At 41.8% G+C, this 26,272-nt stretch overlaps 1 protein-coding gene across 8 annotated transcripts in view; it reads left to right on the plus strand.

Annotated features, from left to right (window-relative positions):
• Positions 1 to 26,272, plus strand: part of NUP214 (nucleoporin 214) — a 97,472-nt gene that overhangs the window by 3,994 nt on the left and 67,206 nt on the right. For 4 of the 8 annotated variants that reach the window (XM_070250868.1, XM_070250871.1, XM_070250872.1 and 1 more), the window contains exons 4-18: positions 306 to 504; positions 1,169 to 1,239; positions 2,487 to 2,550; positions 3,000 to 3,103; positions 3,864 to 3,970; positions 4,789 to 4,855; positions 7,150 to 7,276; positions 8,636 to 8,797; positions 12,882 to 13,356; positions 16,053 to 16,228; positions 18,790 to 18,884; positions 21,500 to 21,586; positions 21,786 to 21,935; positions 23,025 to 23,183; positions 25,816 to 25,919. In XM_070250868.1, the coding sequence (XP_070106969.1) occupies positions 306 to 504; positions 1,169 to 1,239; positions 2,487 to 2,550; positions 3,000 to 3,103; positions 3,864 to 3,970; positions 4,789 to 4,855; positions 7,150 to 7,276; positions 8,636 to 8,797; positions 12,882 to 13,356; positions 16,053 to 16,228; positions 18,790 to 18,884; positions 21,500 to 21,586; positions 21,786 to 21,935; positions 23,025 to 23,183; positions 25,816 to 25,919 (2,147 nt within the window). Of the gene's footprint in view, positions 1 to 305; positions 505 to 1,168; positions 1,240 to 2,486; positions 2,551 to 2,999; positions 3,104 to 3,863; positions 3,971 to 4,788; positions 4,856 to 7,149; positions 7,277 to 8,635; positions 8,798 to 12,881; positions 13,357 to 16,052; positions 16,229 to 18,786; positions 18,885 to 21,499; positions 21,587 to 21,785; positions 21,936 to 23,024; positions 23,184 to 25,815; positions 25,920 to 26,272 lie in introns of all 8 variants that reach the window. The other 4 variants (XM_070250867.1, XM_070250869.1, XM_070250870.1 and 1 more) reach the window with 1 other exon arrangement.

Below are 26,272 nucleotides of genomic sequence, written 5' to 3' on the forward strand. Positions count from 1 at the left end.
CCAACACTATTAAGAAGCAGAGCCAAGATTTTAATCTAGTGTCTATTCTTTATTGATTATTTTACATTTGTGTATTTCCTGCTGAGAGCCCTTCGAGTGTGCTAGAGTAATTGCCATTTTCAAAATTGTGCTGAAATTGTCTGTAAGAAATAGGTGGTTGTGTAGAGCTAAATTTTATTTTCATGGTTATGGGGAAAAGTGAACTGTAATTTGAGAAAACTTGCATATTCAGTAATTTTCTTTGACTATTAATGTATCTGTGTATTTATTAATTTATATTTGCTTCTTGGCATTTGTCTTAAAAGGCTAAACAGCAGAAACGCCCATTTGCCTATCATAAGCTTTTGAAAGATGCAGGAGGCATGGTAATCGATATGAAGTGGAACCCCACTGTTCCCTCTATGGTGGCAGTTTGTCTGGCCGATGGCAGCATCGCTGTCCTGCAAGTCACAGAAACAGTGAAAGTGTGTGCGACTCTTCCTTCCACAGTGGCAGTAACGTCTGGTGGGTAATAAAAGCTTTCACTCTATAACATATGGTAATGGTAATCTATTTAAAAATTAATTTCTGGAAATAAAAGCAAATGGGGTTTTTTGTTGTATTTGTTGTTTAGTAGAAGGGGAGCGTATTATTTATTTCTGTAGTTAATGTCTTTGAAGCCAGATAGCGTACATGCTTTAACTTGAACGTGCTTGGATTTTCTAGAGAGAGAAATATTTTGGTATAGCTGATTTAGAACTATGTTTTTAAGAATACTTGTTTCTGCATCTAAAGGGTCGTACTCTGAAAGACATTTGTTCCTTGGGGGAAAAGCATTAGAAATCTCAAATGGGAGCAAGAGAATGATCTCTTGATACTTGAAAACCTTCTCTGTTGTCATCTTGTCTGAAGACTGGAGTTTTCTGTACTTTCCAGCTTTGAGGGCAATACTCCGTTGCAGGAACGTTTTTAGCCGTTGATTCAGTGGCCCAGTGATGCACCATTATTGGATTGTATTGTCAAAATGATTTTTCTTTTTTTACTTTGCCGAGTAGGGGTGATCCTACAGCTTTCCTTGGACTGACACAGGGACAAGAAGTGGTGATTATGTAGCTGTTGTGGTGCAGATCTCATTGCTTAGCTCCGTGTTCTTCAGTTTTTAATTGGCAGCATTCTCTTCTTTGCTCAGTGTGCTGGAGCCCCAAGGGAAAGCAGCTGGCTGTGGGAAAGCAGAATGGAACTGTGGTCCAGTATCTTCCTGTAAGTCTTGCCTCGGACTTTAGAACTTTTCTTACTTAAGTTACCCACTATTTTTTGGGGTGGTTTGGAAGTACCTTTGGTGTTTTTTTCTATTAAATTGTAGTTTCTGCTGATTGCAACAAATCCATCAGAACACAGGCAAATGCAGGAAAGAGCAGAGCTCTTCCCTTCTGCCCCGTAGTCCTCCTTGCAGATGCACCCTCTGTGTTCTGTTTAGTGGTAGCCTTCCAGACTTTTCTGGATGCTTATGCAAATAGTCTACATGTGGATGCATTATTTTTGTTTTGCTTTTTAAATAAAATGTGATCATATTCTACACACGGCTCCCCGACTTGATACTCCCAATCCATTCCATAAAGACAGAGCTTCAGGGGGAAAGGAGTTAGTGAAAAGGCTAGTACTTTAATGTGGAATCACTCCGGGGTAAAGCCCAGTGTTATTCATCCTCTGGCTGAGTCCGCCTTAAAGGTTCAGTTTCTCTATAGGCAAAAGAGGAAGTGACTGCTCCTGTTGTTGCACGTCCGCTCTGTCGGCCTCTCCCTCAGGTCTTCCTGGGATAAGGGTCACAGATGTTCTGTGATGTAAGTTGACGAAGAGTCGGTCCGTATCCAGTCAAGCCTGGTGGGAAGCGGGGGTTCACAGGCACTGCCAAGGCCGGTGTTGTGCTTTCCTCCTCCAGAGACTGCTCCCCGTGGGGCCACAGGCTCACTGTGGGGGTGGAGCTTTGAGGTTAAGGTTTTCTTGTCTGTCATTGCAAAAAGGTCTTATGTGAAATTTGGTACATATTCTTTTAGGGCATTAGCCTGTAAACCAGTAATACGGTTGGTTTAATTTTATTGGTTTGATGTTTGCCCTTTTTTTTTTTAACTTAATAGTATATTGGAGTTCTTTTTCCAACTCATTGCATATAGAGCCGCTTTGTTCTTTTGAATGGCTGCCTAGTAGTCCGCTGTGTGAATGAGCCGTAATTTCCTTTTCTCTTGTTGATGGTTATCTGTATCAGTGTGAGTAGTTTTGTCACTGTAAATGGTATTGCATTGAGCATCCTCGTTACCTACATCCGAACACGTTCATGTGAGTATTTCTGTAGGAAAGGGTCCTAGAAGTACTCATTCACTCTCCTCTGTTCTGTCTCTTGTGGCTGGAGATGAGAGAGAGGTGGCTTCTAGGGGAACGTATTGGATTTGACAGTTTCATTGCTTTAGGAATTATTTCATTTGACACTTTTTCTTTCAAATCTCTTTCAGACTTTACAGGAAAAAAAAGTCATTCCTTGTCCTCCGTTTTATGAATCAGATCATCCCGTCCGAGGTAATACATCTGCTTTTCTTGCTGGGCTGACCTCTATTGAGGCCCCGTCTATATTACAGGTTTTTCTGTCACGTGACGTACCTACGTACCTGCTCAGGGAGGTGTTGTGCCTTCTGTGTGAATACTCTCATTACTTGAGTTAGCTAATTAAGTTGTTGTAACACTAATCCTCTGGGAGATGCCTGTGTCTCATGGTAAAGGACATTAAATGAATCCTGGTATTAGGATTCTTCATCATTTCCCTGATTATAATCCACCAGAAAAAAATACCACTTTGGGATGAGTTTGGGCTTCTCGAGTCTCTGTGTCTGTGAATTATATTTAGTCAGTGAGATCTGGACCTTTGTAAAAGCTGTAGTGCTCTGAGTTTTTTGTGCATAGGGTATTAATTTATAACTACAGGGGCTATTCCAAACACAAAATGCTTTATTGGAGTGTGTGTCTTTCAGTTCTGGATGTGCTGTGGATTGGTACATATGTCTTCACGATAGTGTATGCCGCTGCAGATGGGACCTTGGAGACTTCTCCAGACGTGGTGATGGCTTTACTTCCGGTATGTATATGAAAGGGACATTTTTGTTCTTTGAGATTATAGAAGTTTTTTGTGTGTGTGTGAGGAAGATTGGCCCTGAGCTAACATCTCTGCCAGTCTTCCTCTGTTTTGTGTGTTGGATACTGCCACAGCATGGCTTGGTGAGCAGTGTGTAGGTCTGTGCCCAGGATCTGAACCTGCAAACCCCAGGCTGCAGAAGCAGAGCGCGCAGATTTAACCACTATGCCACTGAGCCAGCCCCTTATAAAATTCTTTTGATAAAGTTTGAAGCTTAGGCATCAGTTTCCTTTTCTTACTGGCAGTGATGGTACAACTTCAGATGTCAGGTTTTAATGTTGCATCATGGGCCTAAGGACTGAAATTATTGTGTCCACTGAAAACATGTTCTACTGTTTAGTTATGAGGTGAAAAAAATTACAAAACTTGTTTTTGCTTAAGCTGTAAAGTGTGTCTTGGTACATGTTAACCTGAGAAAGAAATTATAGAAAAGCAAGAACACATCTTGATTTTTTTTTTTCAGTTGTACATTATTATTTGTCAGTCACCATATAAATGTACCCCTTCATATCTTGATTTTTAAAGTTCTTCCACTTGTTTCTCCATCAGATATTTATCAAACGCCTGCAGTGTGATAGGCACTGCTTTAAAGCTGTGACTATAGAGGTGACCAACGCGAAGTCCCTGCTTTTGTGGATCTTACGTTCTAATGAACGTGCTAGTTAATAACACAAGACTTTTTTTCTCATTCTATTCCTTGTAGAAAAAAGAAGACAAGCACCCAGAGGTGTTCGTGAACTTCATGGAGCCCTGCTACGGCAGCTGCGCGGAGAGGCAGCACCATTACTACCTCAGCTATGTTGAAGAGTGGTGAGCTGGGGGCCCAGGGCGGGGATGCCTGAGTCACTTTGTTCCCACTTTGAAATTTTTTCTGTAAGGAGAATAGCCGGCCTAAACATACTTTCAGCTGATGCTAGATGATGCTTTTATAACTAATACTTCTTTTTTTCTTTTAATTGAGGTCCCTTTGGTTAAACATTATATAAATTTCAGATGTACATCATTATATTTCATCTTCTGTATAGTTTGCATCGTGTTCACCACCAGAAGTCTAGTTGCTGTCTGTAACCGTGCATGTGCGCCCCTTTACCCTTCTCGCCCTCCTCCCACCTCCTTCTCCTCTGGTAACCACCAATCTGTTCTCTGCTGACTACTACTACTATTTTCCCAATTTTGAATTATTTAGATTGAATATGTACCCATTTTCTCAATAACCCGAGCAATGACAGGAAAATACTGATGTTTAAGGAACGTGTTAAAACTTTTCCCTCTGAGAGCAGAAGTTTCCCTTTGGAAGCTAGTGACCTGAAGTCAAGCTCCTGTTCTTCTGACCAGATTATTCTGCTTACAGGGTGGTGTGCTTGCCGGAAATTCCGCCTTGGTTCTGTTGTGTCTCTCCTCTGTCTTAAGAAGGTAGACAGTTGGCCGAGTCTCCAGGGCTTTATCCTATGAACTGAGAAGTTAAGCTTTGTATCTAAAATCTTCTCAGCTTTGTTTGGCCAGATAGAAAACTTTACCTTCCTCTTTGACATCTTGAGAAAATCCTCAGAGATCTTAGCACAGACTCAAGTCAAGTTAGAACTGTTGTTGTTGGAATTTAATGAATCTTCTGGTTTTATTCTTTGAAGGGATTTAGTGCTGGCAGCCTCGGCGGCTTCAACAGAAGTTAGTATCCTTGCTCGACAAAGTGACCAGGTACATTTTTCTCTTCTGTTTTGTTTATGTGATACTTTCCTGAGAAAGACTTTGGATGGAGTTAACTCTGTGGTTAAGGTTTAAATGAGGTCACATCCCTTTTAATGAGCTCCTGGATGAGAGCAAAGCTTAAATGACAAAGAGCCTTGGGCCAAATGGCTTGGATGTTGCATGGGACAAACACACGTGTCAGATTTAGCAGTTCCCTCAGTGTGGTGAAAAGCCCTTCTGTTCTGTTACGGTCCATCCACGGTCTGTGGAAACATACTATGTAATCAGCCTCTGACAGGAGTATACCTGGATGTGCAGGAGACTTTTTGTTGCCTTGTTCTGTTTTACCATCTTTATTTTCTTCCTGTTACTTGAACCTGCCCCTTCTATTCAATCAACTATAACCCATCCTTGATTATGGAAGAGAAACATGCATATCAAACCAAATTGTGACTCATGAGAAATACTTTCTGTTTGACTTTGAGAAATTGCCAGAAGGCTAAAAGCACCTGCATATAAACACCTGCTTTCCTTCTGTCACTTTGTCCTCCTTGCAGGCAGTGGGTGGGCTGGGGTGGTCGGGTAAGCCATCCTGAAGCACGGTGGATTATGCAGAGTGACTGCAGAGGAGACAGGCTGAAAGGGAAACTCTTGTTTTTAAGAGTCTGCCTTGAGTTTAAAAATGTTCTGTGCACTGCACAGATACTTAGGCCTCTTGAACCGTTGCACATTTGTCCATCATTCTCTGGGCGGCAAGGTGGCCTGCCAGAAGTGCATGGCTCTGGCAGTGTCTAGAGTGGGCCATTTTGGGGTTAAAGGCCAGAGGTCAGTCCGATTTGCTGCTCTTGGATTGATTTCAGTAACAGTTTCCTAATTGCACAAATATTTTATGTATCACACATTAAAAATATACCTTTATTTTTGCTTTTTATCAAGGTAATTTATATAGTTAAAAAATCCAATAGTAGAGAAGGGTTTATAAATGGAAAAATCCCCTCTGCCCTGTCCTGATCGAGTCCTGTTCTCTAAAGGGGACCATTTTAACTTGTAAACTTTTTCTTTTAATGGTTACCTCCTTATCCCTAAATAATTATTCGTTTTACTTATCATTATTAATTTTAGACTTTCTTGGCTGTTGGAGGATTTAGCTCCCATGTGCCTTCAGATCCCCCTCCTTCCTCCCAGTAGGGTTCTACATTGTGGTGGTTTCTTCTATTGGTTACCCTTCTACTTTAATATTTCTTACCTTCCTTTCTCATGGTGTCACCGTATACACTATCTCTGATCTTCCACTTTGTGAAAGGAGTGTCTTCGCACCCCCACCCCTGCCTGTAGCACACCTGCCCCACTGCCGCCTTCCAGCTGTTGTCATCTGTCTTGTCTTTTATAAAATTGAAACCAGCACTGTGTGTGTTCTGTTCTGTAGTGATGATCGAGTCTTCATCTTGTCTACAGACTGTTTTCAAAGTTGAAATCACTTTTGTTTGCGTTGTTATGAACTTCACTATTATTCTTCACTCCATAGCTCAGTTGGGGAGTTTGATGGTGTTCCCTTTTCTGAGCAGGTTTTTGTTTTTCTCTTTGTTACTCACTGAGTACTATTCCCCTTTGATTTGTGCTGCCCAGTTTTGGTTAACACTGAAAACTAGACAAATGTTAGTGATTTTTTAAAAATCGATGATCATCTCTTAGAAGGAACAGAGCCCACTTAAGCAAACTTAAGCCAAAGGGGAGCTTTTAAAAAGAGTTAGTGGTGTCTCAAGGAATCCAGGAGTAGGAGGATGACCAATGTGAGGAACTGACACCAGGAACTAAGACCTAAGGTTACCTTCTGTCCCCGTGGACAAGCAAGCACTGGGCATCTGGCCAGCTTTATAAGCGGCTCTGCTCAAGACCGTGGGAGAGATCAACTGGACTTCCTGGTCCCAGTCCCAGCTTTCTAGGAGCAGAGATTCCCTGACCTAGGGCCGCTGTTGGATTTACTTAGCATGTTCAGGAATCTCCCAGGTCGTGGTGGACAGCACCTCAGAAGGTGTTCACGATAGTGGTTGTGTTTTTACAGGGCGGGGACTTGGTGTACTGGGGATAGATAGGTTGATTTGGAAATTTAACCCCTCCCTTGCTGGGATACTCATGGCTTTTAGACTGTCTTCCTAGACTTCAGAGTCTCAGTCAAAACATAGCTCTAAAGCAAGTGAGTTGACTTTTTTCTTCTCTCCTATTTGAACAGTGCTCGGAAGAATCAGTGCAGAGCTCTAATCAATATGGCATTTTCTTCTTCTACTGCTTGTTATTTTTTCCAGATTAATTGGGAATCTTGGCTCCTGGAGGATTCTAGTCGAGCTGAACTGCCTGTGACAGACAAGAGTGATGATTCCTTGCCCATGGGAGTTGCCATAGATTACACTAACCAAGTGGAAATCACCATCAGTAAGTGTAGCCTGGTGTAGCTTAGTGCCGAAATGGTCTTCCTCCCGATCATTGTTAATATTTAAATCCACTTCTGCATTGTCATGACAATCTACTTTGCTGGGTACTTTTTTTTTTTTTTTAAGATTTTATTTTTCTCCTTTTTCTCCCCAAAGCCCCCCGGTACGTAGTTGTATATTTTGTTGTGGGTCCTTCTAGTTGTGGCATGTGGGACGCTGCCTCAGCGTGGTCTGATGAGCAGTGCCATGTCCACGCCCAGGATTCGAACCAATGAAACACTGGGCCGCCTGCAGCTGAGCGCGTGAACTTAACCACTCGGCCACGGGGCCAGCCCCTTTGCTGGGTACTTTTAACTTCCAGTAGCACATTTCTGCTTGAAGACTGATATAAAGTGCGTTGTGACGACACTAATCGTACTTGAATGAATACTCATTGATTAGACCAAGGCCATACAACCCCGTGTGTTTGTGTGTGTGTGTCTGTCTGTCTGTCTGTGTCTGTGTCTTTGTGTGTGCTTTAGAATATGACTGAAATATACAACATCAGAATTTCATAGCTTTGCTTCCTTGCCCATTCCACTTCCCCAATGACCTCCCAAGGGAATAACATCCTAATCAGATACTGCATACCAATACTTGGTTTGAAGGCATAGATTAGAAAATGGAGACTCAAACGCATGTCTTCCCAGTTGGGCCCAAGTGTGTGCTCTAAGTATTTCTTCTCCCTGCTAAACCTTGGCAGAGCTGCAGTCTGAAATGTGCAACTGCAACGGAAGACATATTCTTTACTCTTTGATGCTTCAGTTTAGAGGGGTGTCCCTGTCAGGCACCCTTAAACTCCCTGTCCTTTCTCTGGTCAGGTTATTTGGTCTGATCAGCTCATTTACTCTGATTCTCTTGAAGTGTTAATTAACAAAATATATGCTTATGATTCAACTGTGAGTGAAGCAGTTTGACTCACTTTTCTGTGTCCTACTGTGTATTTTCTAGAGTCTAGTCTCATTTTTTACTAAACCAGCCACTTCCTTGAGACTCCGGTCTTGGTCAGGGGAACACTGAAACTACCTCCTGAACACCGAGACACGTGTACAAATTGAGGGAGCGTTGAGAGAGTCAATCCGTGCAGGACTGCTGGAGCTTCCATGCAGCACTCGCAGGGTGGCGGCCATCTGATAATGGCCGGAGCTCCGTTTAAAGAGCCGTTTCCCGGAGGGCTGTTGATATCTGAATCAGAGCACACTGGCGTCACTTCCGCTGGAGTGAGTCCAGTACGCCCCTTCCCGCTCGGGGCAGTCTTTCCCTTCCGGGCCCAGACCCTTCAGTTGACTTGGCTCTTTTGTCACTTTTTCTTTTTTAACAGATGATGAGAAGACTCTTCCTCCTGCTCCAGTTCTTATGTTGCTTTCAACAGATGGTGTGCTTTGTCCATTTTATATGATCAATCAAAATCCTGGGGTTAGGTCCCTCATGAAGACACCAGAGCGGCTGTCCTTGGAAGGAGAGCGACAACCCAAGTCATCAGGTACGTGCCTGTTCTCGCTTTGGCAGAGAGGGAATACCAGGGGCTTGTTCAGGGGTCTCCCCAAGGATGAGAACTGTGTAAGGACACGTGGTCATCCGTATCTGGCCAGTCTCTCTTCATGAGGCAGGGCTAATCTTGTCCTCGAGCGCACATACGCACGCTGGCCTTCCTTCACCCCCACACGTTCTTCTCCGACCTTTACTTGAGAGAAAAAGACGGCTCAGCCAGATGGCTCCCATCAGGTAATTTATCAACAGTGTCCTATTAGAAGACCTTATATTGTATGGTCTGAATCCTAAAGACATAGAGACGTGTTTAATCATGAGGGATTAAATAAATGATTATAGATTCATATAGTGAAATGCCATGGAATTCTTAAAAATGTTATGTTTATTGACAAGGAAAGAGTATGATATATCATGAAAAAGCACTGTATACTGTGTGATTCCTTTTTTATGAGAAAAAATATATATATAGAAAAAATATTTGGAAGATGAATATTATAATATAAATAGTGGTTATTGCTGGGTGGTGGGGACGTGGGGATTTTCTTTTTGTTTATCTGTATTTAATTTTCTTTAGGTTTTTTACCCCCTCTTTGAAAATATTACTTAAGTAATATATGTTTATTGGAGGAAAATTAGAAAACGCAAGAACAAAATCATGTAAGAGCCCATCAGTCATCAAGCAATGGCCAGTCAACATTTTGGTACATGTTCTTCATGCTCATAAACGCACACATATACATGCCAATTTGTAGTTTCAAAATTTTCACAGTGACAGTGTGTCACTTGTGAGAACAAAATATAAAACTTTTTAAAAGGGCATTGTTTCATATTTTGGAATTTCACTAATATGTCTCTTTTTGAATTCTGTTGGGATAAAACTAGTCAGATTTTCTTCTTCTGAAATGGCTAAAAAAGGTCACAGTGTAACCAATTCCATATCTAAGGAAAAATATGTTGACCAGTTGAGTTGGATAAGGTTGACACTACTTAGGGTATCTTTTCCCGCTGCTTCTTGATGCAGAGTGAATTGTCACTGTGCATATCATATCATAAATAGAGCCACTTGGATACTTGGGCCCCTGCCAGCTGGCAGTGTGACCCCAAGTAATAGATCAGGTGCCTTGCATAGACTGTGGCACTGTTGTTGTGTTGGGATATCTCATTATCTACAGGGTGTGTCCTCTTTGAATGGTGTTTTTTTTTCTCCTTATATGGTCCTGAGTACCATGAACTACCTACATCCAGTTGCCTGGTCTGTCGGTAACAAACAGTGAAGTCAGGAGGCTGTGGAGTGATGTTTGTTTCAGAGCGCAGTTCATGTGAGAGACTTTGCTACCAGCTCGTTAAACCCCCGAGCACAGAGGCCAGTGTTACTGTTTGCTTTTCCTGGAGAAGCCCCCTCTTCCCTCACTCTTGGTCCGGAGGTAATGGCCATGTTGAGATGAGTGGAAGAAAGCCACTGAGTGGGGGAGAAAGTGTTCCACCAGTTCCTAGCTCTAGCTAAAGCCTGGGTCGTGGGTTCAGAAGACATTAATTGTTCTGCCCATTTCCACCCTACAGCTCTAAGGGTGCTGGGTTGAAAGATCAGAAATAGCACCATGGCTTTTTAATTAGTTCTGTTTTCAGTGGAAAATGCCTCTGGTTTCTTTCAGCTCTGGCGTGTATTTTTCCTCTTGGTCTGCTAAATGTGCGTGAAAGTGATTAACGTGTGCATCTTTGTGTCTTTACAGAAGTTAGCTGTTCGTGGTTCCATATTCTATGAAAGAAATATTAACAGAATAGATTTGCTTGCATTATTATACTTCCATAGAAGCAACAATTTACTTGGGTCTTTCTTTTCAGAAGGTGGTATTTTCATACTTGTATCCTAAGTATTTCATTGCTTTAGACATAGTGAAGATAAACTGTCATCTCAGACAATTTGGAAGAAACAAAACCCATTAATGAAATGTATTGATAAAAATACTGCTTTCTTATATATTTAGTTATTTAAGAATTGTCATTTTTACTTTATAGAGTATTTGGAAAATAGAAAAAATTTTAAACCTGCCTTTTGGGGTATTCTCTGCCAGTGTTTTTTTTCCTAAACAGCTTTCTTCATACTTGTAATCATATTGTATACATAATTGGTATGCAAGTTTTAATTTAAATTGTAAGCGTTTTCCAGGTTCTTGCATAATCTTCATGATTCGTTTAAAAGAGTGACTGCTTAATACTCCATTGAATATTTTTTTTACCATTTGGGTTGTATTAAATCTCTTTTTCATTTTTTAGGTTATTTTCATAGGCTTTATTCTTAGAATTGGGATTACTGGGTCCATTTTTTATGATCTTTGAGACATAATGCTAAAATATTTTCTGAAAGACTGTGCTAAATTAGGTACCTACTAGTGATAAAAAGTTTCAGGTTCTGGGGCTGGCCCAGTGGTGTAGTGGTCAAGTCCATGTGCTCCACTTCTGTGGCCTGGGGTTTGCAGGTTTGGATCCCGGGCACGGACCTGCATGCCATTCATCAAGCCATGCTGTGGCAGCATCCCACATACAAAATAGAGGAAGATTGGCACAGATGTTAGCTCACTAACAGTTTTTCTCAAGCAAAAAGGGGAGGATTGGCAATGGATTTTAGCTCAGGGCCAGTCTTCCTCATCAAAAAAACTATTTCAGGTTCATTTTATCCTTTCAAACATAGGGGATTATACATATTTAAATTTTGATATTTTAGAGGACAGTAAAAACTATGCCTCATTTAAATTTACATTTCTTTCAGTAGAGAGATTGAATCAGTTTTCTTTTTGTGAATTAGGTTCCCAGTTTATGTCCATTAAAGTCTTGTAATTTTTGTTTGTTTTTATTAATTTTTTTTCTTTATGAAGATTAGCCCTGAGCTAACTAACATCCACCACCAATTCTCCTTTTGGTTTGCTGAGAAAGATTGGCCCTGAGCTAACATCCATGCCCATCTGCCTCTACTTTCTATGTGGGATGCCTGCCATAGCATGGCTTGATAAGCAGTGTGTGGGTCTGCACCCAGGATCTGAGCCAGCAAAGCCTGGGCCACTGAAGCGGAGTGTGTGAACTTAACCACTGCACCACTGGACCAGCCCCTTGAAATTTTTTAATCTTAATTTGTGTGAGCTTTTTAAAAAAATAAAATATTACTTATTATTTTCTCGAGATTTTTATTTTTCTTTATTTTTTTTCCCTTTTCTCCCCAAAGCTCCCTGGTACATAGTTGTGTATTTTTTAGTTGTGGGTCCTTCTAGTTGTGGCATGTGGGACGCCACCTCAGCATGGCTTGATGAGTGGTACTACATCTGCGCCCAGGATTTGAAGCCGAGCACTCGAACTTAACCACTCGGCCACGGGGCCGGCCGCCTGCTGCAGATTTTTAAAATTTCATTTACCTTTTAGTTATGTAACAGTTTTTGCACACAGTCACATCTTAATCTTTTTCTTTTGTTCACTTCTGAGTTTATCAAGTTGTTTGACTCTCAGAGACTGACCTCACTTTTTGCCACCTTTGTTTTGAGGTGTGTGTATATCTGTGCTTTTGTTTATGTGTATATCTTTAATTCATCTGGAATTGCTTTTAGTGACTCTTAGGAGGTGGAGGTCAGAATTAAAATTCTTTCCCTGATTGTTACTGAAATGTTGCAGAATGACTTATTTTTCACTGTAACATTGAGAAGTGTATTTTTTCTGTATTACTCCACTGGGTGTCCATGAAGTTCTGTGTAATGTTTTTCTCCATTGCCTTTTTCCTTCAAAGTTTTATACATCTTATATCCCAAGTCCAATGTCAACTCTGCTTTTATTTCTTTTGTTCTTGAACTAAGGACCATTATTTCTTTTTTTTTTTTTGCCGATCATCTTTTTTTTTTTTAAATTTTTTATTGAGTCAATGATAGGTTACAATCTTGTGAAACTTCATTTGTATATTATTGTCTGTCAGTAAGGACCATTATTTCTGACGTCATTCTACCACAAACCCTTTTCCATTTGCTTTCTGTTATATGGATCGCCGCTGTTACAATGCTAACTTCTCTCTTCCTTTTTCTCCATGTTTTCCATTGCAGGAAGTACTCCTTCTACCCCAACCTCCTCTCAGGCCCCGCAGAAGCTCGATGCTTCAGCAGCTGCAGCTCCTGTCTCTGTTGCACCTTCATCGCTGGCTGCTCCCACCTCCACCTTCTCTTTGCCTTCTGCTGTTGGAGCCCCTGCCGTGTTCTCCTTTGGTTCTTCGTCCTTGAAATCATCTGGCTCCGTCACTGGGGAGCCCCCTCCATATTCCAGTGGCTCTGACAATTCCAAAGCAGCCCTGGGCTCTGGTGCATCCATCTTCTCTTTTGCTCCTCCTTCTCAAGCCTCCCTAGCCCCGACCCCTGCAGCCTCTCCCTTGGCATCATCAGCTGCGTCATTCTCCTTTGGATCATCGAGTTTTAAGCCTACCCTGGAAAGCACGCCACTGCCAAATGTGTCAGCTCCAAACATAGGCATGAAGCCCTCCTTCCCACCACCGCCCTCTACAGTCAAGGTCAACCTTAGCGAAAAGTAAGTGACACATAATGTTTGCTGCTTCTGCAGGGTGGGTAGAGAGCACGTGTTTCACTGGAAGGAGTCACTGTGAGGGGAGTTAATAGATTTTCTCTTTTATTCTTAGTAATATTTGTAAATGGCAAAAATTCAAACAATGTAAAAGGTTTGCCTTTCTTCAGTGGACAGAGTCCACAAGAGTCTCTTAGAATTTTTTTTTTTCACTATTAGAAGTTTAGGGACTGGCCCCGTGGCTGAGTGGTTAAGTTTGCATGCTCTGCTTCGGCTGCCCAGGGTTTCGCTGGTTCGGATCCCGGACATGGACATGGCACCACTCGTCAGGCCACCCTGAGGTGGCATCCCACATGCCACAACTAGAAGGACCCACAACTAAAATATACAACTGTGTACTGGGGGAATTTGGGGAGAAAAAGCAAAAAAAAAGATTGGTAACAGTTGTTGGCTCAGGTGCCAATCTTTAAAAAAAAAAAAAAGTTTATTTGTTCTTTTTGTTTATTTATTTGGTCAAGAAGATTGGCCCTGAGCTAACATCTGTGCCAGTCTTCCTCTACTTTACATGGGATGCCACCACAGCATGGCTTGATGAGCGTTGCTAGGTTTGCCCCTGGGATCCGAACCTGTGAGCCCTGGGCTGCTGAAGCAGAGCACACAAACTTGACCACTACACCACTGGGCCAGCCCTCTTTATTTTTTTGCCTTTTAAAACACGACATTATCTTTTAGAATGGTTTTAGATTTGCAGAAAAATTGGGAAGATATTACAGAGAGTTCCCGCTCACACTTAATTTCCCCTAACATCTTACATCACTATGGTACATTTGTACAGTTATTGAAGAAACATAGATATGTAATTATTATTATTATTTGTTTTGCTTTTTTATTGATGGAACGTTGGTTTATAACATTATGTAAATTTCAAGTGTGCATCATCATATTTTCTCTGTAGACATCGTGTTCACCACCCCAAGACTAGTTACCGTTCGTGACCGTACGTGTGCCCTATTTCCCCTTCTGTCCTCCTCCCTAGAAGTTTATATTCAAGTGCTTGTTTTATTTTTTTCAGATTTCAAATGTAGGAGATATTCTTTATTTTTAAAAATGAAACAATACCGAGTATGTGTCCCGTAAGGGAAGTGAATCTCCTGTAGTCCTTTTTCCTTTGGTGTCCACCCTTGACTCTTCTCTGAACCATTTCTACTCAGCCACCAAAATGGTCTCGTGAAATTGCAGGCACACCAGGTGACTGTCTTGCTTGGCAGTCCCCAGCTTCTCTTTGCTCTTTGAGTACAATCCAAACTCTTCAGCAGTCTTCCAGTCTCCTCTAGATCTGGGTCCTGCCAGCTCAGATTTTATTTTTTACTTCTTTATCTGCTTGTCATGTTCTCCCACTAGAATATAGTTTCTTTGTTTTTTTTAAAGATTTTATTTTTCCTTCTTCTCCCCAAAGCCCCCTGGTACACAGTTGTATATATTTTTATTGTATATTTTATTGTTGTTGTGGGTCCTTCTAGTTGTGGCATGTGGGACACCACCTCAGCATGGCTTGATGAGCAGTGCTAGGTCTGTGCCCAGGATCTGAACCTGCGAAACCCTGGGCCACCAAAGCAGAGCATGTGAACTTAACCACTCAGCCATGGGGCTGGCCCTAGAATGTAGTTTTTTTCTTTCTTTCTTTCTTTTTTTTTTTGAGGAAAATTAGCCCTGAGCTAACATCTGCTGCCAATCCTCTTTTTTTTTTTTTTTTTTTTTGCTGAGGAAGACTGGCCCTGAGCTAACATCCATGCCCATCTTCCTCTACTTTATATGTGGGACGCCTGCCACAGCATGGCTTGCCAGGTGGTGCCGTGTCCACACCTGGGATCCAAACTGGCGAACCCCGGGCCGCTGAAGTGGAACATGTGTACTTAACCGCTGCGCCACCAGGCAGGCCCCGTAAAATGTAGTTTCTTGAGGGACATAATCCCTTGTATCTTGTAAGCCTTCCCAAGGTAACCATTGAGTGTAAACACTACCAGCTTTCTCCCTGATTCATCTCTACTGTCTCTTCTTGCTGTGGACGTGTGCTGATTGTTGCTCCGCCACTGCCGTTGTCACTTAATATTAAATTGTCACACAGTCACTTGATTCTAACAGTTGCCTGGTATTCCATTTTGTGGCTGCACTGTAATTTATTTGACCAGCTGTCTAATGCTGGATTTCTAGATTGTGTACAGATTTTTTGCTTATTAGGTGAAACTTACCTTTCATTCCCACTAGGCTGTAAGCATCCCCAAGATGGTGACCTGCTTTCCTTTTCCTTTCTCACCCTTAGAGGAGGTGGTCACCCGAAAATGAATTCTCAGCAGTTTTCTTGGTGAAAAGAGGGTCCTAAACGCTCCTAAGCATAATTGAGTCCCACCCTCTTTTTTCCTACTTAGCTTGATAGAATAGGAAATAAGCATTTCATATCATGGTAAACTTAGTTTATCTTCATATTAAGTACTTATTTATAATTTTTGTTGAATAACTCGTTCCTAAATAAGCAGACGGTAAGATAAATGTTTCCTTACACCTTTTATAAGAAATGGCTAAACGTTTATGTTTCACAAAGGCCGAAAAGCATGGATAGCAAGTTGTCGTTTGATGCCATGGCTCCTGACCAGTGTGAGCAACTCTCACGGGCTCCTCTGTCCCCTTCGGGCCGCTGTTTTCAGGTTTACTGCTGTGGCCACCTCCGCTCCCGTTAATAGCTCGCAGAGCACACCATCCATGGTGCCCTTCTCCTCTGCCTCCAAGCCGGCTCCTTCTGGACCTCCTGGCCACCCTGCACCTCCCTCAGCATCGTCCACTTCCATGTCGTCAAAGTCGTCAGTCTCTCCCTCAGCAGCAGGTATGACTTTAAGCAAACACCTTCAGAGCTCAGTCTTGAATCCTCAGATGAACATTTTCAATTGTTGAGAATCCCAGCTCACATAGCTGGACTAGATTGTTTTTTCTTGCTTTCTGTATCTCACACTAATGTGCTGTGATTTTCATACTCTGAGTTGGGAGCGTTCAGAATGACCTCAGTGCTGCCACGCTTGTCTCTCTGACGTTTCTCGCGCAGCTGAGAGTACTTGATGATTCCAAGGCAGTATCTTCCTGTGGAGCCTGCCCTGCATGAAGGGCAGTGATAGAACGATTGTTCAAGCTGCATAGGAGAGAGCGGGCCTGCAGAGGCTGCTCTGCTGACTGCTGCTGGGGACTGGCTGGATTTTCACGTTCAGAACTACTGTAAACAAGCTTCTTAAATGAAGATCATATATGGAAATCATTATTATAGCCAAGTTGAATTAAATGAGCAACTGTATCTAGTTTATCTTTTATTTTCCTTTCAAACTTGCAGTAATGAATGCTGTGCTCTTCACCGAGATGGCGACATTTGCTAACATTTTGCACCATTTACTTCATCTCTTTCTTTTTTTCTGCATTTTTTTTCCTAAAACATTTGAGAGTTAATTGCAGATGTGAAGCAGTTCACCTCTAAATTCTTCAGTGTCTATCTCCTAAAAACAAGGCACACGACGTATTATTACATTTGGGAAATTTAACAGTAATCGATAGCCCATATTCACATTTCCATGGTTGTCCCAATAATGTTCTTTATGGTTTTTCCCCCTCCACTCAAGGACTGCACATTATATTCCAATTTTGTCTCATTGGTCTCAGTCTCAAACAGATCTTCTCCTTTTTTGTTTTTCTCAACGGTGACATTTGTGAAGAGGTCAGGCCAGTAGTTTTGTGGAGTGTGCCTCGCTTTGGATTTGATTGTGAACGTTTTGGGCAGTGACACACGTAGGTGGCGTGTATCACATCCATGATCTCATTTTGTCCTGACGTGAGTGATGTTAATTTGCTCATATGTTAGGGCGGTGTTTGCCACATCCATCTCAGTTTTTTGTTTTTGTTTTATTTTTTTGAGGAAGATTAGCCCTGAGCTAACTACTGCCAATCCTCCTCTTTTCGCTGAGGAAGACTGGCCCTGAGCTAACATCCATGCCCATCTTCCTCTACTTTATATGTGGGACGCCTCCCACAGCACGGCTTGCCATGTCCACACCTGGGATCCAAACTGGCGAACCCCGGGCTGCCAAAGCGGAACATGCACACTTAACCGCTGCGCCACCGGGCCGGCCCCGTCTCAGTTTTTAACTTGGTTATTTTCATGAATGCTGGCGATAATGCCTAGCGAGACGCATTTGGGTAGCCCTTTGGTGTTTGAATGTCAGGAGTCATTTTATCTTGGTGAATATTGAACAAGCATTGAGCTCTTACCTATTGCTCAGGAGAAAGCGTTGCCGTGTGGAGTTACCAGAGTCACTTCATTCCAGGTCTTTTCATCAGATTCTGAAAGGGATTTGTCCATGACCCAAAGAATTAAGGAGCCTTGCCTTAGTCTTTTCACATCTGTTTACAGTTTGGGAGAGAAAACTTGAACCATAGTGCGCATATACTTTCTCCGTTTCCACTGCTCACCACTCAACTCTCCCTACCGCCCATTACCGTTACTTAATTCTTCAAGTTTGGTGGGTCCTGATTATTGGATTGCAATCCTAGTTGCACACTAGACTCATTGGGGCGTCACCTCCCTAAGAGTTTAATGAGCTCTCTGGAGATGAGGGTTGAGTGGGAGTTTTTGGTGGTATTTTTTTTTAAGATTGGCACCTGTGCTAACATTTGTTGCCAATCTTTTTTTTTCCCCTCCTTCTTCTTCTCCCCACAACACCCCCACGCTCCCCTGGTACATGGTTGTAGATTCTAATCGTGAGTGCTTCTGGTTGTGCCATGTGGAACGCCGCCTCAATATGGCCTGATGAGCGGTGCCATGTCTGCACCCAGGATCCAAACCGGCAAAACCCTGGGCTGCTGAAGCAGAGCGCACAAACTTAACCACTTGGCCACGGGGCCGGCCCTGTGTATTTGTTTTTTAAAAGCTTCCTAGGTGATTTTAATGCATAACAGGGCAAAACTTGTCTTAGAGGCTTTTAGAAGGGTCCTGAAGACCCTGTGAGTTCTTACAAGGTTCTGGGGGTTATCATTCTTGTCTGGTGGTTTTAAACTTTGTCCCCAGTTCCCAGAGATGCCTTAGGAGCCTCTGTGAGGAGTAAGGATGGGCCAAATGGCCAGTGTCCTGGGCCTGCACACAGAAACACATAGCTGTTAGCAGAGACACTGCGCTTTTACCTGCTTTATAAAAGAGTTTCGCATCTGAAAATGTAATGTATGTTTTTTAGTTATCTTGGAACAGAGGCTAACACAACTGTGGACATCACTTTTGCTAACAAAGATCCTAAAAGGGGGGCCAGGGACAATGAGAAACATGTTTTTTTAGATTTGAGGAAAGGACATTTATGATGGAAGAAATAATGGGAATAAATACTGTCTGTTTTAACTGACTCTTTGTTCCAGCAGGGCGATCTGCTCAGGGCAGTCCAAGTCCAGTGCCCTCAACGGTGCAGAAATCGCCTAGGATAACCCCCCCAGTGGCCAAGTCGGGCTCTCCCCAGGTATGTTTAAACTCCACTTCCAGTGCTGTGTGTGTTAATTTACTTCCCCAAACGTACATGTGTGTAAAATGGGTTTTCGTGTTTTAGAATTCACACCTTCGAAATAGTATTTAGGACCATGTGATAGGAAATACCAAAGTATGAGCTTTGCATATTTGTAATGTGTGCTCATAAAAGCCATTTGTCTCCACCCTAGAGTCTTAGAGTTGTTTTCTCCGCTGGTTCCTGAGCTTATCCATGCTATGCTGCTCAGTTTGTTGTATTCTCTTTATATCTGGAAAGACTGTAGCACCTGATTTTTTTCTCTCATTCCGAAAGTAACCAAGAAATCTTATCCACTGCCTTCTTTTTCTCTGCTTTTCCTTAACATCTCAATATATTTTACTTATTTAGTTTTTTATTGACATACAATACACATAGGAAAGAAGTACATGTGTGATACATGTACCCCTCAGTGAATTGTCACCAGCTGAATACACCTTGATAACCAGTACCCAGATCATGAAATAGAACATTACCAGGACCTCAGAATTCCTGTTCATGTGCACCCTTCTAGTCACTACTCTTGCCAGAGGGGACTCACTGTCGTGCTTGCTGACCGCATAGCTTAGTTTAGCCTGTCTGTACCTCCTATAAAATGGAATCACATCGTATGTTTCCTTGTATCTGGCTGTCTTGCTCAACATTGTGCTTGTGCGATTTATCCGTATCATTTTTGCTGTATGGAATTCATTGAGTGACTATACTACAAGTATTCTTTCCACCTTGAGGGACATTTGAGTCGTTTCCGGATTTAAGTTATTGAGAGTAGTGTTGCTCTGACCTTGCTAGTTGATGTCTTTGGGTGAATGTGTGCATGCATATCTGTTGGGCATGTACCTAGGAGTGGAATTGCTGGGTCATGGAATACGCATGTGTTCCTCTTTTGTAAATTCCTCCAGGAGTATGTGAGAGCCCCGCTGCTCCACGTCCTCACCAATCTTGATATTGTTCACTTTTTATTGTAGTTGTATTTTGTGGTTTTAATTAATATTTCCCTCATGAACAGTAAAATTGAGCTTTTTTTCATGATTATTGTCCATTTGAATATCTTCTTTTATGGGGCATCTGTTCAAGTCTTTTACCCCTTTTTCTATTGGGTTGTCTGTCTTTTTCTTATTGATTTGTAAGAGTTACTTCCTTTTGGATACACACGCACACGCACTCACGTAACGTAAATACTTTCTCACTATGAATTGTGTTTCTAAAAGCTTTGTTATTTCACTTTTCATATTTAGATCTACGGGCTGTCATCTCAGTTTATTTTTATGGTTTAACTTAAAGAGAATTTTATGTCAATTTCCCGCTTATTTGAGTGCCTTCAGAGCAGGAGTCATGTCTTTTCCTTCTGTCCCCCAGCCAAGCCTCCTCCTGGCCCCAGCACACACCGTATGGGGCACACAGTAAATGCCCACTCTACAGGTCTAGCTTTTGGCATAATACATGACACATGGCGTTTATTAAGTAAATGTTTGCTGTTTTAGTGAATGCTTATACAGTCTAAAAACTCTCTACATGTTAATTGCTGTAGATATCAAATAATTTAAAAGCCATCTCAAATTCTAACACCTCTAAAGCAGAATTCTTGGTTTCTGTGTCCCCTAGAACCTGTTCCTTTTCCAGTGTTCCCATCTCAGTAAGTAGGTCAAGGTTTGCTCAAGCCTCAAACCCAGAAGTCATCCTGGATTTCTCTCTTTAGCAGAACCTCCCCCCAGTCCGTGCTAGCAGAAAGTCTTGTCAGCTCTCCTCTCATGTGGTTTATGTCATAAATCCATGTCTGTTTTCCCTGCTAAGGTCCTGTTTCAGGCCATTATCATTTCTTACCTTGTTAGCCTCCTGACTGTTTCTTCTGCCTCTCACTGTCATCTGGGCTCTATTTAGCAGTAAGAGGGATCTTTTAAAACCGTGAGTCAAAGAGTAGTTTAAACTCTCTTAAAACTCCGCTGGTAGCTTTACAACACACTTGGAATAAAATCCACCCTCCTCGGTATAACCTTACACAACTTGCCCCTGCCTGCCTCCAGCTCCATTCCTGCCGGCCTCCCTGACTTCACCGTTAGTTTATCTCTTTGCCTAGAACATGCGAACGTCTTTCCTGCCTCAGATTCCTTGCACTTGGCTCTTGTTGCCCAGAAGGTGCTTCCCCCAGCCCTTTCTGTAGCTTCCCCCTTACTTCAGGTCTCAGTTCAGAGGCGGCACCGGATGAGGGCTTTCCCTGCCGTCTCATCTCAAGTCGCGCCCCTTTTATTCTCTCCGTGTTCCTCTTTACTTTTTCGTATTGTTTATCACCAGCTGAAATTAGCTGGTTTGTTTACTTCTTATCCATCTTGTCCCAACAGAAGGTAAATTACACTAGAGGAGGGACCTCATCTACCTCCTTCACCTCTGTCTCCACTGTCTAGAACATGCCTTGTACCAAGCCCATACCCAGTAAATGTGGATTCAAAAGAGTGAATGATGGAACAATGACTGTGAAGAGTGTGCCACTCTCTGTGATGGGAACTGACCCAGCTGCTTCATGAAGCCGTGACTGGTGGTATCAGATGCATTTTTAAACCTTTTGCCTTCCATTTCAGGCAAAATCACTTCAGCCTCCTGTCACAGAAAAGCAGGGACATCAATGGAAAGAGTCTGATCCTGTGATGGCTGGCATTGGGGAGGAGGTAAACTTCTTCCTGCACGTTGTTTCCCGAAGTAGCTGTGAGAGGCTTGCTGGCTCTGGGTGCAGACTCCTCCGGGACTCTTTACTCTGGCTTGCGACCTTGGTGTGTCCCAGAGTCTGTGCTTTCGCGAGCCCAGTAGCAGTGCCCTTACTGCCGTGCCATTCAGACTGAGGAATCTGCTCATTTGTGGCTTCTGCAGATCGCTCACTTTCAGAAGGAGTTGGAAGAGTTGAAAGCCCGAACTTCCAAAGCCTGTTTCCAAGTGGGCACGTCCGAGGAGATGAAGATGCTGCGGACAGAAGCAGATGACTTGCACACCTTTCTCTTAGAGATTAAAGAGACCACAGAGGTTTGTGTTTGTATTCTTCCTAAATTGGATTGCAATTTAAAAACTTGTTCTCACAGTACTGGATGTCCATGCTTTCTCTCTTCAGGGACCACCACTGTTGTTTTTGTGTAGCTGAGTGGGTCACTTAGGAATGCCTGACTGCAGAGCCCGCCTGCAGCACTTGACCAGAAACTGTGTGCCTTTGGTCAAGTCAGTCTAGCTACTCTGGGTTTTAGGGTTGTTAGATAGAAAAAGGAATAATAATAGTTTCTACCCCACTGACACATACAAGCTACTCCATAAAAGTTTATTATAGTTGTTAATTTAGGTATATTTAAAAAATTTACTATCTTTTTTTTTTTTCCTTAGTGTAAAAACAGATTTTAATGAAGATATTGTGGCTCATTTACAGGAACAAATTTACTGTCTTTTATAGTAAATTGTTAGATTATAAGGTGTTAGGTTTAAAAAAAAGCAGAATACTCAAGAGTATCCATAGTGTAAAAATATCAGACGTTTGTTGTTAATAGTATGATTTACTGTGTTACTATCAGTGCTCCTTACTGTGTGCCAGGCGCTGTGTGAACTACTTTACCTGTATTATCTCATTGAATCCTCACAACGTGCCTGTATAATGGGTACTGTTCTCCCTTCGATTTTGCAAGTCAGGAAACTGAGGCTTAGAGAGGTGAAGCCGTTTTCCCAGAGCCACCCGGTTCCCGAGTGTTAGTGCCAGGATCCCAGTTCGGGCTGTGTGACTCCAGAGCTCTGGTCTTGGGGAACATACTGGACAGAGGAAGGTTCTCCAGGGTGTTAGCAGTGATTGTCTTCAGGTAGTAGGATTATTGGTACTGTCAGTACTTTTCTGATTTTCTGAGTTCCTGATTATTAAAATATGTATTTTTTTATTGAGGGAAAAAAGTAATTTAAAAAAAAATGAACATTAGTATTTTTCTTTCTAAGCAATGAAATTCTTTTTTTCTGTAACTAACTATATTCAGATGTTCATCGTGTTAAATATTTGAGAAACACCACCTTCCTTGACCCAAGAAAGGTTTATGTCTCAGAAATACCACTTTCTGTATCAATACATCCTTGTACCTTTTTTAGTCTCTTCATGGAGATATCAGTACCCTGAAAACAACTTTACTTGAGGGTTTTGCTGGTGTTGAAGAAGCCAGAGAACAAAATGAGAGAAATCGTGACTCTGGATATCTACATCTGCTCTATAAGAGACCGCTGGATCCCAAGAGTGAAGCTCAGCTCCAGGTAGGAGAGTCCAGCCGAAGTGTGCTGTTTCAAGCAAACTCCTATAGCAACCACTCTCCTTTTTGAAGTATGGGTTTGGATGACTGCCCTTATGAAGTTGTTAATTTCTTGTGAATAATTTACTATGACCCATAGACTTCCTTAACTATAACATAGACAATGGCACGTTTCTACTTAGTGATTTTTGGATTAAACAAAAAACAGAATTCTTTTTCTTCCCCTAAATTATATTTAGCTTTTTTTACCCTCCCTAAAGCCCCAGTACATAGTTGTGTATTCTAGTTGTAAGTCACCCTCGTTCTTTGTGAGCTGCCACCACAGCATGGCTACTGACAGACGAGTGGTGTGCTTCCGCACCCGGGAACTGAACCCAGGCCGCCAAAGCAGCGTGCACAGGGCTTTAACCACTAGGCCATCAGGGCTGGCTCAAAAATATAATTCTTAATTAAACCTTAAGCTTGGTAGAGGGTGCGCTATTGAAAAAGTTATATTTAGACATCAAATCATAAATAACAATTATTAAATTACTATTCTTTGAGTGCCAGGTACTCTGCTAAGTGTTTTTTACACATTATTTCTAGTCTTCAAAACTAATTGCTCTGAAAGATGAGAGTTATTGATTCCATTGTGCAGCTAAGGAAATTGAGCCTCATAGGCTAGGGAGCTTGTCTAGAGTGATGTTGCCACTAAGGGTGGAATCAGAATCGAAACATCCGCCTGTAAGCCATACTTTAGCAAAGTTACTTCTCTCATTAACTCTTAGTTATCCTTATTCTTTGTTTTAATCTGGGTTTGTTTTCGTCTTTCCATTTATTCAAAACTGATGTATCACAAGCTGTGGTGGCGATCATCTCCCACCTCCTCACATTTGCCTAGAGTCCTAGTAGCAAAGGGTGCACAGGTGGTAGTGCTGGTCTTCCTCACCTGAGACATGAGGGTCTGTGAGTGCGCAGAATCCCCTCCTGCCCAGAAAGTCCACCATTTCCATCCCACACCCGGGAAGCTTACCGACAGTAGGAAAAATGAAAGAAGTGGTCCCTGCTCCCAGACAGGCTGAGGAACCCCTGCTGTGTCCCGCAGCCCACATGGCATTCCTAGACGTGTCCTCCCTCTGGATGTTAACTCGGGAAGAGAGTGCTGACCACTTGCCTACCACTCATCAAATTACAGGCCTCCATGTTGCATCAATTACACGTTCTTCCTACATGCCTTTTTCAGTTCTTGTTCTGTGTCTAAGTTGAAAGAAAAGCATACAGCTTTTGGGGGACACCTTCCCCATTCAAAAGTAAATCACTTTCTTTTTTTCACAATGCTTAGTAGATAATAGCTAGCATTTATTGAATGCACACTATGTACAAAAGGATGATAAGGAAACAAGAAATATTGAAACTACCCATTCTCACCACAAATAAATGCGGGGCCCTTGACCCTGGGCAGTCTAGCTCAGAGCCAGTGCTCTTAACCAGTGTGCTACAATGTACAATCCCTCCAGCTAGGTAAGTGGCAGTGGGAAAGATGAACATATAAATGTAATGTGGGCTGTATTGCTGTGGGATTACAGATGACGGAGCAGCTAAGCCACAGGAAAGAAGTATTTGTGATGGGCCCTAAAAGAAAAGTTGTTTTCTTTGTGGTAGACCAAGTTGGGAGGGCATTCAGAAGACTCAGCATCAGCTAATACACACAGGTGTGATCACATTTGAAGTGTTCAAAGAAAAGGGCCTCCTTGTAATCATTGAATATTGTGTTGAAATTTATGTTTGATGCTAAGGTTACTGCTACTTCCTGAAATCATCCTGCCTCTTTTTAAATGACATTTTCTCTTTTTCAGCTGAGGCATATACCCTTATCCAAGAATAATTTTGAAAATATAGTTAAGCACAATAAGATCTTTGTACAGATGTAAAGAGCTTTTCCCAGTGTATAGCACATTGTCTTCATTTGTATACATATTTGATGGAAAACTTCATCTTTAATTTTTGAGAGTCAAATTATATAGCCGTGAAAGTTAACACTGGACCCAAAATTTAAAGAAAATTATTGCAGGCCCAAAATAAGTTAATAAGTAGGAATTTTAATAATAGTAAATTCAATTTCTAGTGCTGATACTATTCATTGTTTTTGAGAAGAAATGAATTTTTCTCAACTGGCGAGATGACTTATGTGTTCTATGCTATGAATAGATAGGTTTAGAATTATTTTCAGTGCTGTTTTGTAGGATAATTTTGTCGATATTCCAGTTAATTTCATGGGTGGGAGAGCAAAAACTAAATGGCTGCATGGCTGGAGTGCCAGAGTGCAGTGGAAAATTCCTAGACCATGTGAGATGCTTTACAGGAGCTGAAACAGGAGACTCAACAAGAACATTTGTTCCCTAGAGGCCCTGGGCAACAGCTCCTTCTCTGTCCCTTTTCCTGGCACCACCTGTCTGACACACAGTTAAAAAGGTGGAGCTTCTCTTTTTCATTTTAACTATAATGTTCTAATGAATATGTTAAAGACTGTTAGGTTTTCTGTGTTCATTGTGGTCCTCAACATAAAAATGTTTCACAATCATTTTGACTGTTGTGATACACCTTCCTCCAAGCTCCTGGAAAATGCAGCCATTTGCCTTTTCATTTTCCTCTTGTAGGAAATTCGGCGCCTTCATCAATATGTGAAATTTGCTGTCCAAGATGTGAATGATGTCCTAGACTTGGAGTGGGATCGGCATCTGGAACAAAAGAAAAAACAAAAGTGAGCCATGTCTCATCCCCCACGGGCTACAGGAGATGCTGCTGTAGCCTTTTTAAAAGATGACTTAGGGACATTTATAAAAAAACATACAAATGTTCGTTCTCTTTGACCCAGTCATTCTACTTCTAGAAATTTGTTCTACAGAAATAATAGCAAGGCTCACAACAATTTACATAAAAGAATTTATATTGCAGCATAGTTTATGATAGTGAAAAATTGGATTCAACCTGATTATCCAAAAGTTAGAGGAGTGGCTAAATAAATCTGGTCATGTTTTTTTTCTTAATACAGAATAGTGTAACCATTGACTAGCAGGTTCTGAAAAAATCTGATTAAATATATTTTTTATGTTA

The sequence above is a fragment of the Equus caballus genome, chromosome 25, assembly GCF_041296265.1.
Source record: "Equus caballus isolate H_3958 breed thoroughbred chromosome 25, TB-T2T, whole genome shotgun sequence".
Taxonomy (NCBI): domain Eukaryota; kingdom Metazoa; phylum Chordata; class Mammalia; order Perissodactyla; family Equidae; genus Equus; species Equus caballus.